At 40.4% G+C, this 19,305-nt stretch overlaps 1 protein-coding gene across 6 annotated transcripts in view; it reads right to left on the reverse strand.

The window, feature by feature from the left end:
- NAPEPLD (N-acyl phosphatidylethanolamine phospholipase D) overlaps positions 1 to 17,334 on the reverse strand; it is a 22,176-nt gene extending 4,842 nt beyond the window's left edge. Inside the window, exons 1-2 of one of the 6 annotated variants that reach the window (XM_062632034.1) lie at positions 17,171 to 17,334; positions 5,861 to 6,173 (exon numbers count right to left, since the gene is read on the reverse strand). In XM_062632034.1, coding sequence (XP_062488018.1) covers positions 5,861 to 6,173; positions 17,171 to 17,319 — 462 coding nt within the window. In that variant the 5' untranslated portion in view covers positions 17,320 to 17,334. Of the gene's footprint in view, positions 1 to 5,860; positions 6,174 to 6,262; positions 6,557 to 7,572; positions 7,618 to 9,872; positions 9,953 to 16,045; positions 16,195 to 16,708; positions 17,090 to 17,170 lie in introns of those variants that run through there. The other 5 variants (XM_062632033.1, XM_062632037.1, XM_062632035.1 and 2 more) reach the window with 5 other exon arrangements.
- Positions 17,335 to 19,305: the final 1,971 nt, after the last annotated feature.

Below are 19,305 nucleotides of genomic sequence, written 5' to 3' on the forward strand. Positions count from 1 at the left end.
CAGAGAGTCTCCAACAGCATCATGGTGAAAGCACCACAAGGCACAACAGCGTCCTGGGAAAGGCTTTCTAATCAGTTGGCCTTCCCTGACCTAGAAAAGAATAAATACATATACATATATATATGTATGTATGTATATGTATTTATTCTTTTTTATATATATATTCTTTTATATATATATACGTACACACACATTGTTACTGTAACAAATGCTCAGGTTTAGCTCCTGCACTAGAAGATACATCCCCTAAGTCCTAGCACAAGTAAGTTGCAAACCCACAGATGAAAGAGAATGCCACTTTCCCATCAGCACTCCACAAAAGCTGTTCTGTTAGCCTTTATAAGACCCTCCCTCTCTCCCCATTACATACAGAAGCAGCACATGGAGGTTCACCTCACTGGGCTGATGATGGATTTTACAGTTCTCTCTTCCCATCCTGCCAGTAATCCAATGAACATTCAAAAAACAAATTCATTTTTAAGATGGACCTTAAGGCACTTAGCTGTGCTTCTCATGATGTTTTATTGAAGCCTTCAAGGTAATTAAAGATTAATTATTACTGAATAAATCACTATACTGATCTCTTTGTATGTTCAAGATGCAGTCCCCATGAACAACTTCAAATCAACCTAAATCCATACTCCAGTATAACAAAGAAACCATCCCCCACTTGCCCTCTTGTTCCACCGTAAATACTTGTGCAGTCTTCGCTTAAGTCTGGCAGGTCAGAGAACCGATCCAGCTGAACATTAATCCAGAGGAGGAAAACAGACAGCTTTAAGCTCAATCGGCTTCCAAACTGCACTCTATGTGTAGCTTCAAGATGACACAAAGGGGGCCATGGCTGCATGTTACCTATGGAAACCCATCTCCAACAACCACACACCCTCTCATTTTGAACTGGAGTTACGTTTCTGCCTGCAGTTTGCTTGAGATGCTTGTGCACAAGTTTTGTTTGTAATACAAAAGAGTTTTCCTAATCAATAATAATAATGACCATCACCACCACCACCCCAAAAAAAAACAATCTACAAACAAACAAAAAAAAAAACACAAACCAAAGCAACCAAACAAAGTCTTCCTGGAGTTCCTGACCACCTCCAGTGCAGCCACAGTGTGGATAAGGCTCTCCTCCCAAACAGTTCTGGTGTGAACTCCCTGTATCACTTGAGAAGATTTTACCTGTTTTGGCAGCTTCTACAGACTCCTGACACTCTTCTCTCCCTGGTAACCACAGATGTCCCAGCACCTTGGCTCCCAGTGAAGCCCTCCCTGCAATGGTTGCTGCTCTAGTTCTTTAGGTCTAGGGCAGTAGATTAACACTATCAGCAAGCTTATACACAGCTGACCTCCTGCTGCCTTAAAAGCCCAGCTGATGCTGTGATTTAGAGATTCTAGGGCTTCCCTTGCTAAAACAGTCCTGACAGCTTCAGGAAAGTTATTTTCTCCACAATATTTTATTGATTTGGAGGGCATATGGTGGGAAAGAACAAAACACACACACACCCCTCCACCCCCCTGAAACTCCACTGTACGTAATAAAACATTCATGACATTGCTTTCTCCAAGAGCTAATGGACAAGACACATCTACTGAAAAAGTTTCATTACTGTCTTCAGGAATGAGAAATAGTCTTCTATAAAACTGAATGTAAGGTTAGCACAATACAATCACTTAATTCATATAAGAAGAAACAAAGTATGAGTATTAGACTGAGACAAACTGCTGCTTCTCCAAGAAAAAAGCATCACTTTATTTCATTCTAGGTACATGGGAATGACACCAGCAGGAGAAATTTGTACAACAGAGTGTGTTATATTGCGGTACTTCAGCTTAAAATAAGTAAAAAGGTTGAAGAGCCAGAAAATTAACATAATACTCCAAAATGGAAGTTAGGACAACCCACATATTACACGTGGTTAAGTCAACAAATCAGATTCTATCAAAGAAATTAATATTCAGATATGAAATTTAATAATTAATTGTAATTTAGGTCAGCAAGCACATTTTTAATGGAAAATGTTCTTTTTAAGGAGCTAGTTTTAGAAGCAGACTAGAAATTATTCTAAGAACTTTAAATGAATCCACTTTAGTTTTGCTGACATAGACACAAACTAGTTTGCAAAATTAGCATCATGCAATAGATCAAATAAAGCTAATTGGCAGATGTGAACAATAAGTTCTTCACTGGGACTCAAACATACTGTACTAGTTTCATCTGGGATAGAGTTAATTCTCTTTCTAGTAGCTCTTATGGTGCTTTGGCTTTGTGCTGAAAACCGTGGATAACAGACTGATGATTTAGCTATTGCTGAAGAGTGCTTACACAGCATCAAAGCCAGTATGCTGGGGGTGCACAAGGAGGTGGGAGGGGACACAGCTGGGACAACTGACCCCAACTGACCCCAGGGATATCCCACACCATGTAGCGTCATGCTCATATGCATAGAAAGCTGGGAAAGAAGATGGAAGAGGGGGTCATTCAGAGCGATGGTGTTTGTTTTCCCAAGTAACTGTTACATGTGGTGGAGCCCTGCTGTCCTGGAGATGGTTGAACACCTGCCTGCCCATGGGAAACGGTGAATGAATTTCTTCCTTTGCTTGCACACTCAGCTTTTGCTTTACCTGTTAAACTGTCTTTATCTCAACCCACAAGTTTTCTCACTTTTAGCCTTCCAATTCCACCAGTGAGCAAGTGGCTGTATGGGGGTTAGCTGCCTACTCAGGTAAAACCCTAACACATTTGCACTATTAAAGGCTTTACAGGAATGTCAGCGGCATTGACACCCTTAAGTATTTTGAATAGTTGATATAAAAGTAGAACTAATCACTACAAAAGGCATTTGTAAAGGAAACACAGGAAGACTGATAACTAAAGAGTAACACAGTTCAAATGACTGGTATCCTGATCTACTTAAATGAAATTGTGTGAACAAAAGTTGAAGGCAAACCAGGAACACAAAGGCAGCGTAACAGGGAAAGCACAGAGTCCATATGATGATCTACAGGTTTGTGATACACAGGCCTATGGTCCAAATCAATGATTCCTCAGAGATTTTTGATTCAATGATTCCTCAGGCATTTTGTTGAGCTATCACAGTAAATCACACAGGGAAATAGCTAAAGAAAATCCTTCTCAGTGCATGGACTATGCTTGTTTGGGTTTTTTAAAATATATTAAATATTTATAAAATCCCCAGAATTACCTTTTAAAGCAATAAGGACTCACTACTCAACTTGTAAGATTTCAAACTAAAACACAACTTCTATTGGCAGTATACTGCATATGAAATTCTTAAAACTCATACAACAGAATACAAATAATGAACAAAATGCATAAACTTATGGGACTTTAATCTGTTCTCTGTCAGACAAACCAAACACATTAATACTACAAGAGTTGTAACGGATCTTTGAATTATGGCATTCACATCAAACCAGCTACCAACAGAAGCAAAACATGCCTAATACTGGCTTATCTTCATCACTAGAGTAATACCAAAATTCCTCCTTTCCCCCTCCCGTGTTCTCCTTTCCTTCCTAATGCAAAGCAAGAAGAAACACATGACAGGCTTTGGTAAGACTAATCAGCTGAGGATTTTTTGGTACTTAGTGCATACTGGAATACCCACTGGATTTTAAAGAAATGAGAACAATCTAAAAGGCTGATCCAACAACCAGTAATTAAAGATACTCCAAACAGTACTAGAAAGAGGTATTAATAAAGCCTGCAATGAAAATACAAGAAACCTATGCATTCTGGGCAATGATACAGACTTGTTGTGAAGGCATGATTATAATACATGTAGCTTTCAAGAGTGAAGTACATATCCTGGATAATATGCTTTTTTCCATATGCAAAGCACTTGGTACAGATAAACTGAACCTGCCCAGTACTGCAGGGTAGCACTAGGAACACTCAACGTGGAAACTGAAGTAGGAGTCTGCTTGAAGGACATGCTAGCTAGCAGTGCTAAATAAGCTATGCAGTCCTTAGTCTGAAGCCCTTAGTCTGAATTTTGAACAAGCTCAGAAGCACTTTACAGGTTGATTTAGGCATGGAACAAATGCAGCTGGAACAAGCATCAAAATGGCTGAGGTCTCAGGAGTGCATTTCATTGATCCCTATCTAGGTTTTCCCATTTCTGATTTATTTCACTGTCTCCTGAATAATTGCAGACATTTAATTAAAAAATTTCATATGCAAAGCAATAAAATTAGTTCAAAATGAATCCCAGCTGGGTCAGACAGACAGCTTTACAACTGACACAGTGTAGATTTCTTTGTAATCATCCCTTATTGCAGGGATAATCTGTAAATTAGAGTGCTGCAGTTGTCCACTGCCATCAGAGAACTGTATATTCTGCACTCTGTAGTACCTTAGCACTGCCTTCTAGGTACTTCAGTCACTAACCAGGTTTCCCACTGGTGCTGGCAAGATAGGAAGCCTGTTTTACACATAGGGAACAGGGCAGTGGCTCAAAGGCAATTGAAAATGACAAGGCACAAATTCTACACAAATGGGGCCAAAGTATGAGAATGCAGCACACTGCTTAGAAAGCAGTACACACTGAGGCACAACTGCTGTTACTACTAACGGTGCACATAATGTCTAGAAGCAGGACTCCATATTTAAAACAGTAAATTGGTGTAAGGCACACAAGATGGACATATGTTTGCTGTGCTTCTCTCTGAAGGTAAATTATTATTATAATAGAACAATTATAGCTGAGATTATTTCTCTCTTAAACATGTTCCATGCCACATATCCTTAAGAAATCCCCAAACCTCTGATCATCATGTGGTAGTAGGACTGCTTTCCTGTTCGTAAAGATGATCAAATTCCTTCTTTTGCAGGTAATTCCGTAAGATAAAAATTAAAAGCGTAAGCTCTTTTCTAAATACTGACTGAGATTTATAGCTTATGCATGCCTTCCTAGATGCTTAACAGCATTAACACCACCTATTTGTTCACAAATGCTTTCCTTGGCTGTGCATCCTTCAGCACAGCTTTTCCAAAGTGCAGTCAACACATCAGAAAATACACCGAGAAGTTATCCCAACTGTCCAAGCTGTAGCCACCATAATGCTCCTTGTAGCCACAAAGATAACCCATGGTTTTCCAGTATCTACAACTCTTCATGGAAAAGAAGCTTCTCTCAGAGGTTGCTTCCGCACCTCCTTCTTTATATACAGTTATCTGACAGAAGCAATACAGCAAGAACAGATAATGGTGTTTCCCAGTAAACTGGCTCTGTACTTTTAGTATCTCAGAACAAATACTTGCTCAGGCTCGTTTTAACATAGGCATTTTTTTCTCCTGGTGTACTGAAGCAGAAAAACACAGATTTGAAACACTTTCATAAGTAAATGGCAGCAACAAGTTATTACATTTTTATTTAAAAATATAAAAAGAGATGTTATTTATGTAGTAAATGGCAGTCAGAAAAAAAAGGCAAAATGCGTAAAATGAGATATGCCACAGCTACTGCATGCAGTACAAATGATGTTCAGCAGTATGCTTCCCAAGGCAACATGTATTAAAAAGGAAAGAGTATAACTGTAGTTTATGACTCAGCTGGGGAACCATTTTTGCTGGTTTTGTAAATATAAACTGAACTGGATAAATCAAAGGGTGTGGAACTAACCGAAAGGAGAGAAAAAAATAGAGGCAAAAAGTATTAACCCATCTTTTGAAAAGAATGGGTGATAATAAAATCATAAAAAGAAAGACTTGGAAAAGTCTCCAAAAGGTGACTAATATGTATTAGTTAGGAACTGTTCTATCTTACTGATTAATAAACATAATTAATAAATAACAGTAGTCTCAATCAAGAACAGAAAACATGCAAGTATTTACCTGCTTCGAGCATGGCACGTTGCTATTATTTTTTTCCATGAAGGACCATTTCAAAACATTTGGCAAGGTCGGTGATTTCCACGTTGGCCATGGGTTGACAAACTTCCCATCTTTGCCTCTCTTTGATTTAGTGACATCCTCTTCTAATCTGTAGTCCAGCCTGAAGCTTTTCCTGGAGGTCCTGGAAGAATCACTGCCCCTGGAACCCTGACCCGAGCTCTGACGTCTCCTCACTGCTTCTTTAGGGTACTGGCTACATGCAGTCAGAGGCTGCTCTTCATCCATCTTCTTATCCATATCTTTTTGAGGAGAGCTAAAATAAATTTCAAACTAGTCAGTCTTTTCTTGGACTAACATCAATGTTCATCAGATTGAATATTCTCACACACATCAGAAACAAGCCTGCCCTTCTCAGTTTATGATCCACTGCAATTTTTCCTCAACAAAATGTGCTTTAAAACAGTTGCTATTACACAAAAGACTTCAAAAACATGCTGTGGCAAGTAGACACGAGGTCTCTTTGTAGTTCAGGCAGAATTTTCTTCCCCGGTATGCACAGCTTCAGATACTAGCATTATTATCTGCAAGAACGAGGGGGAAGGGTTCCTTAATATACATTTTGGAAGAATAGTAAATTCCTCCTGAAACTTATGACATTTAGTGCCTGATGTAATATGATCCTGCAAACCTGCCCAAGAGACAACAGAACTATACAGTACCTTGTGATTTGCCTATAGAGTGACTTTGTTTTGCAGTAAGAGCAGCAGCCTCATGTAGCATTAATAACACGTTACTTCTACCAACGAGATGCACATACATACAGAGAAGTCAGAACACACAAGACATATGGTCCTATTTCCTATTTTGTCTAAAACAAAGGAAAAGCTTGTTGTAAGAATAGTAAAAGTAACTGTTTCAAACACAATTTTGATACACATTTAAGTTAACTCCCTAGCAAAAGGCTATAGAAAACTGGAACATCTCAAATAAATCACAGCTCTATGTCTGCTCTTAATTCCATTGCAAAATATTAAAGGTGAGATAATAACTGAGAAAAGCTTATTCCTGTAAAGTCACAATTCTGGCATATTTCTTAGCCAACTCTAAACTGCACTTAAGTGTTGTGCAGTTCAGGAGTATGGAGAACTATTGATCTCATTATGTGCAAGGTGAAAAACCCCAACTTCCCTATTTTATTTTAAAGTTGCTGCAGCAATGCAGTTGAAACTGAATGCCCCAGTTTCCACTGAGAGTAAATACACTGTTCTGAGAGTTTTTGAATAAATATGTTGCCATTTCAAAGAGTACTCAACTTTCTGGTACTTACAAATTCTACCTGATAAAAACTATAAGATAACCAGTAAGGAACACACAGTGTGACAAACTGCTTAGGAGCAGGAATATTGTTATTAAGAAATTGTGAAGTTTGTCTTGGGGAAATCTTCTCTCCTATTTCATTAACTCAAATATTTAGACTTTAACTGTGTATCTATGAGAAGCACTGGGCTGAGGTACCAAAGCTAGGTCACTTGAACAACATTGTCATAGAACAACATTAAGGCCCACGGTTTTCTTAGAAGCTGCATAACTCACCATGCCACTCATAAGCTCATGATTCCAAAGAAAAAGCAGCATACTGGCACCACAACACGACAGCTAAGGTTTTAGACACATATAAAAAGTGTTATCAAATTGAACACAAATGCATTTACTGGTGAAGATCCAGCTTCAAATGCAGAGCCCAATGGAACAGCCACCCCGCTGTGCCATCTGAAGCAGATAAATGGTAACAAAAGGAACGAGCGCCACAAAAAGGCAGACGGAATATCCCCAAAATTGTAGCGGATATTTTAACTTTAGTTACTTTAGCTTAAGAGAATTGGGATTTCTTTGCCATTCCTCAAGAGCATTTTCAATGCCAAGTCAGCTTATTAGTTTAGCAAAGCATGCAGACAGGGCATAAAACATCTACTCTGCTAGAAAGCATCACAAAAACAAATCACAAAAGTCTGATCACAGTGGTGCTTAATTCCAGGAAATTCTTCGGCTAACATTTCAGATGTCTTATTTTTAAATATATATAACTACTGTAATTATTGTTCCTACAAGACATTTTATATTGGAGACCAGAGTGCCTAAGGCTTTGATTTTTAAGTTTCTGTTTATCTATTCATTCATCTCTAAAATAGGTGAATTCTACTTCTGCTTAAATTTTCATATAAACCTTTGATCTTATTCTGAAAGTATAAACCTCTAGGAGAAGCAGGGATCAACTATGCTGATTAAACAAAGACAAAATGCCAAAGCATTTAAGATACTGCAGGTATCTGTCTGCCAACATATTTTCCACATGATGTACATACATTACTTTCATTAGTATTCCACAAGCAACCAAAGGGATGAAAGACCTCACAAAAAAAACCCAACCCTTTTACATGCATAAGAAAGGGACACATTTACAAACAATTAACTGACAAAGTATTCTTGATCAACTATAGATTCCTTTGAAGCATCAATCTTGCCAGTTCATTTCTGTTTCATTTAAACTGGTAAAATACATCCTAGAATATTCATGGAATACAGTAAAAGAAATCTTATTTTTCTTACATAAAAAAGTTAGATGATCATTTCTTGAAAGCCATCAATGACTACCTTAGAGTAAAACTCAACCCCTTATTAGTCCAAGCAGATTCTTAGACAGGAGATTTAGCAGGTATATTTTAAACACTAGAAGATACCCAATCAGAAATGAACTGATTTTTCATCTAGCTTCCCTGAATTCTTCCCCCCTTCAAATAATAGTTTGGCACTTGAGAAATAATTAAGCACTGGATTACCAATGAGATTATGAGTGATAGAGACACTGAAATCAGACTGGAGTAGAGTTGTGCTCATCCTGAATCAACAGTGGTCATATCCTTGGTGAGTACTTGTTACTGTAAGGTTCCACAATAAAACTTGTCTTTTCCAGTCTTTCAAAGACAGAAAATACTATTCGACTTAAAAGCATTTAACTGCTTTTTTAACAAATGGAATCCATCTTTCAGGATGAGGTTACTTACCCCTGAACAAGGGCAAGTGGATCACCACCACCTGTAAGAGGGGCTCAGGCAAAATGCAATGCAAGCACCCTCTCTGTACTCAGAGATGCTTTACAGCTTCAACTGAATTCAGGAAAGAAAATGGACCAAGACATACAGACTACTAATGGAGACCATTAGTCATGCCAAATCCACAAGGCCAGAAGGTATTCTAGACTGAAGGGAAGAACACCACTGGCTGATGAACAGGATGAAGCTTAATGTGAATCAAAACAGATCTCACATAACTGGTTTTCCAGCACCAAATACAAAGATGCTCCTAGTAATCCACAAAGCAAGAGAGAAGTTGTAGATCAGGCAAGAGGTAGCATGGAAAACCCATGTCTTACATCCCACTAAACAGGCTTTTACACCTGTAAACAGGATATAGCCTGCAGGACAACAGGTTTGGGGGCAATTGTTTATTTTAGCTTTGCTTATACAATTGAAAACTTGGATATAACCCTTATGGCTTTCAGTCTTCTGTTTATTTAGGAAAATAACTAAAAGGTTAAACATTTTAGTACTTTCTGGAAAAGAAGGCTGGAAACAGGATGTGTTAACATTACAGTAAGCACCCTGGCATAAAAAATTCTGGTTTAAAATGGTCTTTCAACACAGCAAGCTTCAAGCCAAATTATTTTCACTTTATTTGAAGACAAAATGCATCAGCATAAAATCTATTGTGCAAATCTTCACCTTTTCCACCCAGTTTCCTGTAACATCTTCTACTCCATAACTGAAATGGAGCATACAGCCACGTATAGACATGCTACTAACAATGAAGTCTGCCAGAACAGACTTATCCTTCTCTTCTATACAGAAATGTGTTCCTTATTTAACAAATCCATAAGCTAGAAAGTTTAAGGAATAATTACTATGAAGCTATGGTTTACTGGAACCCATCAAAATCCACAAAACTTTACACTTACCTTGCAAACATTCCATAGCTTTCCAAATATCCTTCTCTATTTTTTAAGCCAGAGGTCTGGTTCATTTCTAATCACCACATCTCTGTATAGACTACTGGGCTGCACTACACATCACCTAAAAGGGACAGCACACAGTTCCTTGCAAACACACACCACTGTAGCCTTACCAAAGCCAGAACCTGAGCTTTCTGCAAGCTACATACTGCTACACAACTCCGAAGTTTCCTTTAAACATACTTATTTTTTATGACTACAAAAAGCACACTTTTGGGCTTGAAAACTAAGGGGGGGAGGGACAGAGAGACCAGTTAAAAGGTATTTGCTCCAGCACACTCAACCATCAAACAACTGCCAGCAAAGTTTTGGCTGTGCTTTTATTTTTCCTTCAGATCTGAAATTGTCTGCTTTAATTAATGAACAGTTTGAGCCTGCAAAATTCTGAACACTTTTAAACTTTTATTGTGCAGTACTCCAGGCTGTTCACTGTATCACTGTACACTAACAAAGCCAGAACCTGAGCTTGCTGCAAATTGGACATTGCTGTGCATCCTGGAAGTTTTCTTTCACTTTACATTATTTTTTATGACTGCAGCAGCAATTATTCCAGATGCTCCTGGTCTTCGGATTTCACACAAAGATCTCTCAAGCTTGCAACCAGTTGATCTGTAAATACTTTTACTGTTTGAGATTCCTCATTAAAAGCTGCAAGCAAGAACAAGCACTGCAGAAAATCTCATTCAAATTATTTGGTATTTTAACAGCCAGCTTGGGATTCTGTGTGATATCCTACTGCCATACATCCACAAAGCAGAAAATTCATGTCAGTACAGCCTTCTTCCATTCTTGGATGTACCCATTTCAGAGAAAAGCTATAGGTTGCCAGCCCAGTTCTCTGTTCTCATTAGGTCTGTAAGTACTCTGATTCCATAGTGATCCTGTGTACTGTTTAAGAAAGATAACGAGTTGATAACAGAAACAGAAATAGCTCTCCCCATAAACAACCTCACAGAATTAGGATTAATCCTTCACCATTCTTGCCTAGTTTTGAGGATCCAGAGTAAAACAAAACAAAGTTTTATTTAGACATAACATGAAAAAAAAATTACAAATAAAACATGAAGCACTTTCCCAGTATCATCTGTTCTTAGGCATATTCTTACAACAGCTGCCTTACTTAAGCAGCCACCATTATGAGCCAATCCATTTCTGCCCTCATTACTCCCCCAGGCTTGCCAAAACAAACATTTTTGTCCACATAATAAATTAGTTCAAGAAACTGATCTAGCTGATAGTCATTTCTTACCTTCCCATCCCTTAGAGAAGCACTTAATTTTCACCTGCATCACTGTATAACCATGCAAGTGTTTACACCAACAAACTGCCTAGGACAGGGAAGGGTGAGAACAGGAATATACTGTTGCAAACAAAAACTACTTATGCCAGTGCTGCTATTATAAAAGTAATTCATTAAATATCCTCCATTTAGAATTCACTCAGTGTAGCTCAGTTACACACACCACCAAGTTAGACTGAGTGACTCCTCCTACCCTTAATATATTTCATTTCCAATCTATCCCCTATCTAAGATTTCATTCACATTAGAACTGATGCTGCTTAAACCCTCTGGCTGCCTCCTCCAAGAACAGTGTTTCATACTATAAGCAAATTCAATAGCTACCCACTCCCATTACCACACATTCTGACCTCTACTACCCTGGCATTCAGTAGGGAACTAAACCAACAGGAAGTTATTCATAGCCATTACAAGTGCCTATCAGCCACACAGTTAACATGCCCCCGGATACAAATGCAAACAGGCTTTATTTAGAGTCAGGTCTATTAGTACCTGCAGCCAACTATTCTCAACCCTGGGTTAAATCTGATCAGCTATGGGCATTGTATTAGCTGCATAAAGATGCCTCTTCCTGAAACAATACCTAACTATTTTCCCTTTGTTTCCAGGTGCTACAAATGCCTGTCCCTGTTGCTGATGTGACAGTAGTTGTCTGTAGGGATTCACGCACATTAACAGCGGTACAGATCCAGTAGCCAGTATCTTCAGCTATACAGGCCTATTAAAATAAGTTATTTCCTTCTCTGCCCTCATCTTTTACTGCAGTCTTGAATATCCAAAAGCTGGCATGCGGCCATCACATTTAAAAGAGCAGCCTAAACTATCATTATGACTTAACACAGGAGCAGTGTAATTCTGTGCTATTGCTGAAGCACTCACCAAAGGCAAGCAGGAGCCAAATCTCCCTACAGTGAACAGAGAGTGCTTTCCTTTGCTCTTCTAAACAAGTAATTTCATATGACTACATAGTGAAAAGGGAAGAATGTTGAAAACATAAGAGCTGAATTAAAATTCTCTTACCTGCTCTGCAGGATTCAGGCTGACAACATAGAGAAGCGAGGTTTGTGCATTAAAGCTGTGTTACGATATGCCAGACAGGAGCCGAATCACAAACCAAATGCAGACAAATTTTAAATCAGAAAAGAAGATGGCACATGAACACAGCTGGGCAAATAAACTCTGGATTCCAACAGCAATGATAATCTCCATGGATAGCCCTTCACACTTGTACAGAATTTCAATACAGCTTTTCCAAAAGAGCGAAGATGAAACTTGTACCAACCCAACAGTATCTGGACACCAACTTTAGGGTTCTGTCAGTAGCTCTAGTCCTGTAAGTATCTGTGCAAATGAGCAGTTCATTGCTGTTCTCCTGTTGTGCCTATAGTTAATAACAGAGGCAAACCTTTCCAGACTGGGACTGTGAGAAAAAATGACCAGTCTTTGAAGTTTAGCATTTATGAATCCACTTTAGCCAGTCCCATGAATTATCAGCTTATGCATCATGGGTTTAGTATTTTAAGTTATTATATCATGTTGAAGCTGATAGAACAGGTTCTTCTTAACTAAAATAAAGTTTTAAAATATTACATGCTCACACTCAGTCCTGAGGGTAAAGGTTTCCCATCTAACATCTTAACATCAATTAGATGTGTCTGAAAAGAAATACTACTACATGTTTAATGAAACTAGGGCTCTACTTGAACATGCTACGGCAGAAATCTGATTTACTTTGTAGCACATGGCCATAAAGGCAACACAAAAACTGTTTCCATAAAAGTGCATAGAAATTATGTTAAAACCTTGATCCACAGGATCCTTGTGGCAAAGCAGAACCTGAAGCAGTTCCATTTATAATAAAGTCTGGCACTTTAATGTCTGCAACTGCACAATTGCTATCTCCACCTCACTCATGAAGCCTTTTAATTTACTGCTTCCTTTTCTCCCTATGTCAGAAAGGAACAAACTCATATGCAAACTTTTTCTAGACTCACATTGAGGATAAACCTTTAAAACACTGTAAAGCCTCAGCTGTCCTGGAAGTGCAGCAACACCCAAGCGCTAAGCTAGTTTTTAAGTTGTTACACAGTCATAGTTTTGTTTGTGTACGTATTTAAATGCTGTGTATTTGATTCCCTCTCTTCAGTTCAAAGTCCAAGCACATAGGACCCAATGTCATTTCTCTGCAATATAAAAATATTTCCCTAATTTTTTTCTAAACCTGCTTTATTTCAACATAAGCTCAGCTTTTGCTTCTCTGAACACATTCTCTCCATCTGCCTGCATATGTATGTACACACACCCCATACACGTACGTACTTTACAGAACTACTTATTTTACTTCAAATTTATCAAAATCTAAACAAATAACTTTCAAGTCAGTTAAGATAAGGAAATTAGAAGTTTTTCTTTGTTGAAAGATACGTTTTACCTGCACATAAGTGTTCAAAGACCATCTTTCACATGAGGCAAGCCAAAAGGTCATCACCCTTTCCAAATACAAAAGTTTTGAATCTCCAGAACCTCGCAGTGGAAAGATAGAAAGCACACACCATACAGCGCTCTTATGCTTCTTTAACTGAAACACAGCCACTAAAAAAAAAAAATCCAAGTGGTAGGGCATCAGACACCGCAAAACACAAATACCCACGGAAACTGTTAACACCAAAACACGTTAACATTTTTCATGGCAACCCTTCTTCCTATATTTAACCAGCATTCTACTCCACCTCCACAACTCTAGGTTATGATGTTCTTCATGTACTCTGAATGAAATGCAGAGGGCTTTGGTTATTAGTCAAAAACAAAAGTGTTAATATTAAAAGCTGTTTTGGTTCTTTTCTCATGGAAGAATCAAGGCACATTTCCAGCATACGTATGAGCCATCTACTAATTTTCAAGGCTCCATTCTAAATATGTAAGTGTTTTAAAGAGACAAAGTGTTTTGTTTGAATACAGCTAAACAGACACACATAACTTGTTATTGCCACAACCTCTTTTTCAGAAACAGCTGAACCTCACTGAAACTATCCCTCAAAAAACGGCTCAAAGCATGGGGAATTTCTGCCCAAACAACTGGAACTATTTCCAAACACTATAAGCATTAAAAACTGAAATCTTATCATAAGCCTTACTCAGCAGACAGTAGCACTACCAGCTCCAACCATGGTAACAGGTCTTACACAAGAAAATACAAGATATACATCTCAATATACATTCCTTACCACTTTTCACTCACACAACATCTTACCAAACCTTGTTTTTCACACTTCAGACAACACAGTAACGTGTTTTCATAGTGTCATTTAGTAATGCCCAGTTCTCTTTGCTGAACCTTTATATGTTTATCTGCTTGGGCGCAGTTGTATGCTATTCAAAACCCTTCTTTATACAGCTGCTAAATACTAAGATACTACATGCAAACAGTAAATAACATGTAGCTACTTTCCTAGATTTCCTAAGGATATTCAAACCAAGTGCAACATCTGGTTTACTGAAAAATCCTTTTTACTCAAAGCTGCAATTAGACGTAAGATGACCAAGTGATTTACCTTGATCCTGGCTCTGAGTGTATGAGAAGTAGGATTCTTATTACAGTGCTATCCAGCATACTGCAAGCTACATACTTACAGCAACTGACTAGAAGAAAATCAAAGTGAGATCAGGAAGGGATTCCTAGATGTGACAAAAGAAAACAGTAATTTCACAGCAGGTGCTACATATAAAGGCACGAATTAACATGGTAACATCTCCTTTTTTCTTGTTACAGACAAAACAATCGCCTTCCCATTTGCAGAAAAGAACTTAAAAGCTATTTCTCTACAGAGAATTAGCAGTTTGGGTTCTATCTTAAACTTATAAAGGCTGAGAAAATGGCAGATTTCTGCTGAGGCAATTCCTCAAATCTACTTATTAAAACAAGAGAATAATAATAATTGCATCCTTTTAAAGAGGCTGCAGATCTCTCCTGATCTGGGACAAGCTAATGCAAATTAACTGTTATTTATATTTGGAAGCGTTTCACTGTCGTCCCTTACTTCCTCCTTTCCCCACTGTGTCCTCTCCATCACAGCAACTGAATCAGAGAGGACTTTCTAATCTCCAGGTGTTCAAAATTCCCATTATACTTTTATAATAGGTATTTTGATTTCAGATCATTTGGGGCATTTTTAAAGCATCTGATGCAGTAATTCTTACATTAATAACATAAAAATCTTATTTCTTCTTATCTTCCTTAAAGCCTTACCTACAAAATGAATGAAGCTTCCTACTTTACTAAATGATAAAACTGCTACTATGACTTAAAAACTACATGACTTTTCAAGAGTCTTTTGCCAGGAAACAGATTTGATTATCCTGTCACTATCCTTAATTTTTTTATATCACTTTGGTTGGTGTAGTTTGAAAAATACAGAAAAACACTTATAGTAGTTTCCTTTAAAACTGAAAACTCGCTTCATAATCGGCATTTAGCAAAGCAAGGAGTAAGAAATCATAATCGTCACTAGAAAAGCCATTTCTGCAGAAGTTGAAGATAAACTTGACTGCATGCCGTCAACACACTCAACACATCCTCTCCCTAAAAACCTTACTAGAGATAATGGCCGGTCATTGGGATTGTTTGATTTAACTAATTACATTAAATGACTGTTAATATCTTCCACTTCGCACCAAGCAAGTCAAGAACATCTGTTCGCGTCTCCCCTTCAAAGGAAAACACCGGCCAAACCGTCAATACCATGAAGCGTATTATTTCTTACACGCGATTATATAATTATGTAACTTGTTTCTCTCTGAGCGCTGCTGCAGCATATTTTACCGTCAATTTACGGTAAACGAAAGCATCGCCGCTGGGAAGGCGGGGGGGGGGAGAAGGCAGGACTTCTTCCAGGGCTTCCCTCGTCGGTGGGAAGGGTGCCCGGGTCCCCAACTGTTTCTGGAGCTGGCCCGGGTCTGTCACCACCCACCGCGGCACCTTACGGGGGCTGGGAGCCCCGCCACCGGCAGTGTGCGCCCACCTCAGGGGCCGAGGAGCGCGGGAAGGCACCGGGCTGCGCTGCCGCTCCGGGCCAGGGGCCAGCACTCAGCCGCCCCGGCACCTCGCCCACCGCTTAACTTTCCTGAGCGGACGCCCGCGCTCGCTCTGCCCTGCTGGCGGGACTCTCCGCCTCAGCCCCGCTTCCTGCCGCCTCCCGCAGGGCTCAGCGCGGTACCCCCGCCACACTCACCCGGCGGGACTCCCACTACCGTTCAGTCTAGCGAGCCGCCCTCGGAGCAGGTGCGCGGCGCTGCGCGGCTCCGGGTGCCCTGCCCTCGGCCGCCAGCCGGGCTCTGAGCGCGCCGGGTCTCGCAGGTGCGTCTCCTCCGGGCCGGCGCGGGGCGGGAGCGCAGCTCGGCTCGGTCCCTCCCTGCCCACAGGAACGTGTGGGGGCAGCGACCCCCCCCACCCTCGAGCGCTGCCAGTCGCCGGAGAGGCGCTCACCTCCCGGGCTGCTGCCGTCCCTGAGGAGGCTCGTCCTCCTCCTCCTCCTCCTCCTCCTCCTCCTCTTCCATGGTGCCGCTCCACCCCCTGCGCGGCGGCTCCGGGGCTCTCCAGGAGGAGCCGTTGAACGGCTGCGGCTTCCTCCCTCGCCCACCCGACGCTGAGGGCAGCGCGGCTAGCTGCAGGCAGCAGCTCCACAGCGCCCTACCCCGCACCATGGCGCGGGGCAGTGGGTTTCCGCCTGGCGGCGCGTTACCAAGATGGCGGCGGGGGGGGGCCGCTGGTTGGGGAGACGTGGCGTTCGGACTCCCGCGGGTTAGAGCGATGGCGGGGCAGCTTGGCGCTGCTGCTGGAGGCCGGGCTACCCGCCGGCACCGGGAACAGGGAAGCACTAGGTTCTGCCTGTGGCCGGCCCCGCAGTTGGTAAACACTTGGGAATACGAGCATACTCCGAGCATGCACCTGGTGCTGCAGCGGAAAAGTTTTCTAGGCTCGGTTTCCTCAGGAACCCGAAACAGTGCCGCCATCACTGGGGATACCCGTGAAGCCACCCATGGCCATCGGCTGCCCTCCCGCAGAGCATCCCATCTCGAAGATCCCTGTACCCCCATGGTCACTCCTGTGCTTTAGGAAGTTAACGCTCCTGTCCAAGTTTCATTGCGTGTTGGGTTACAACCACCCCCTCACCTCCTGCTTACACGTGTCAGTAGCTTCCATGCGACTCCAGCTGATGGGCTGGGAAATGAGGGATTCTGCAGCACCCAATCCAGAAAAATAGGTTCTCAGGAATAAATGTCTATTTTTTTTTCTCAATATTTCCTTACCTCCTTAAGTATGTAATAGAAGGTAAAGCACTAAGTTATGCAGCTATGGTATGAAAAAACGTATGTCCTACATAACAGCAGTATGAAATCCAAGTCTATTTGGATCTCCAATAACACATTTACATACATTTTATCTTGAAGCTTAGGAATGGATGTCCAGTTTATCAGTGAAGGACAAGTTCTCATGCTAGGTCTTAGGAGGCCAGAAACATGAGTGTTACCCTTATCATTAATCTATCCTCTCAGTCTCTGTAAGGTAGAGGAAGGATGATACTACCAAGTTATCTTGTTCTGTACGAGGATGACAGATACGTATTTGTTGCTTATGGTCAGGCAGATTTGCTGACCTTTGCCAGTTGGAAAATCCTATTTTATTACTTACTTCTCATTCTTCTCACCTGACATTTCCTGATCATTTCATCTCTTATCAGTATGTCTAGTGCTAAAATAGCCTTGTAGTAGCAATGACTTTTACTCATACATTATTAAACACAAGTCTGTATCGGTTATTTTTGCTGCTACTTTATGTAATCTGAGACCTACATAATGAGTCAGAGGATAAAACTGCCCTCCATAGCTCTAATCAATGTCCATTAGCAGTTAGTAATAATTAGTGCCTATGTACAGAAATTTGAGTAAGCCAGCAGGCTGGTAGTAACTGATTGCCAAAAGCAGTGGGTTTGGGATGCTCATCCTGCACCAGCTGAGTATCTCCTGGTAGGCAGATCTCTTCCATGTGTCATTTGGAAATAGTTTGTGCCACCAGTGCTGCAAAAGCTGCAGTTCAGGAAGTTGTACTTTAGTAAATACATTTTGTCTGTGCTACAAATACAGATGTCAACATCTGGAGGCTGTAAGTAAAGACAACTGTTGTCAGTGCAGCATGCAGTTTTCAGTTTGAAAGGGAAACATCTCTTTCTCTGGTATAACAACTAGTGAAGAATTATATGGTTGTTCAAGTTATTTCTGACACCACTAGAAGTGCATATCAGCCCTTGTTAGCTGTTCTGCCACTCCAGTGTGTACAACAGGAGGAAATTTAACTTCAGATGTGCTCTTCAACAGAACCAGGATGTTAAACTAGTTTCCTGTTCCAGTCTTCCCAAGAGCCAACTCAGTCTAGTCCTGCTGCTTTGGTAGGTTTTGATCTTTCCTTCATATTAGGCACACAAATATATTTAAACTAAGGAAAAGTCCCAATGGGACATCTGTGCTCAAACAGTTGTGTAAACCCAGAACAGAGATCTGACTCTTAATACACCCCAGACCTGCTAATACGCTTAGAGGAGTGACACTGGGATCCTGCAGGAGTTGGAGGCCAGAAGTTGTTATTAACAGACGGGATGGTTCCAGCCATCTGTGCATGAGGTAAGAGTTTTCTGCTTGGCACCTAGTCTTAAGAAAAGGAGTTTTAATAATTTTATTTCCTTCAGTGGTATGCACTCCTGCATTTTTACTACTCAGAATGGCCCTATATATTGTCCACTACAGATGGAAAAAAATACTGGGGAGATTCTTTGTACTGCACAGATACTGAGAGGTAGCAAAGTGGAGTTATTTTGGGGGTCAATGCATTTTATTTTGCCATAGTTAAATTTAACAGCTGAAACAATTTTTTTATTGAATAAGCTTCTGGGGTATACCATTTCATTAACCACTTGGAAGGATAAGTTCCTTAACCTAGCTTAATCTGCTTAATGCAACAGCCTATATCTTAATTAGAATCACACAGTTAGTATTTCATGAATTGTGTCTGCAGTGGTGTCTTTCCCT

This window comes from Pezoporus occidentalis, unplaced genomic scaffold (assembly GCF_034315485.1).
Source record: "Pezoporus occidentalis ecotype Australia unplaced genomic scaffold, CSIRO_AGI_Poc_V1 ctg38, whole genome shotgun sequence".
Lineage (NCBI taxonomy): Eukaryota > Metazoa > Chordata > Aves > Psittaciformes > Psittacidae > Pezoporus > Pezoporus occidentalis.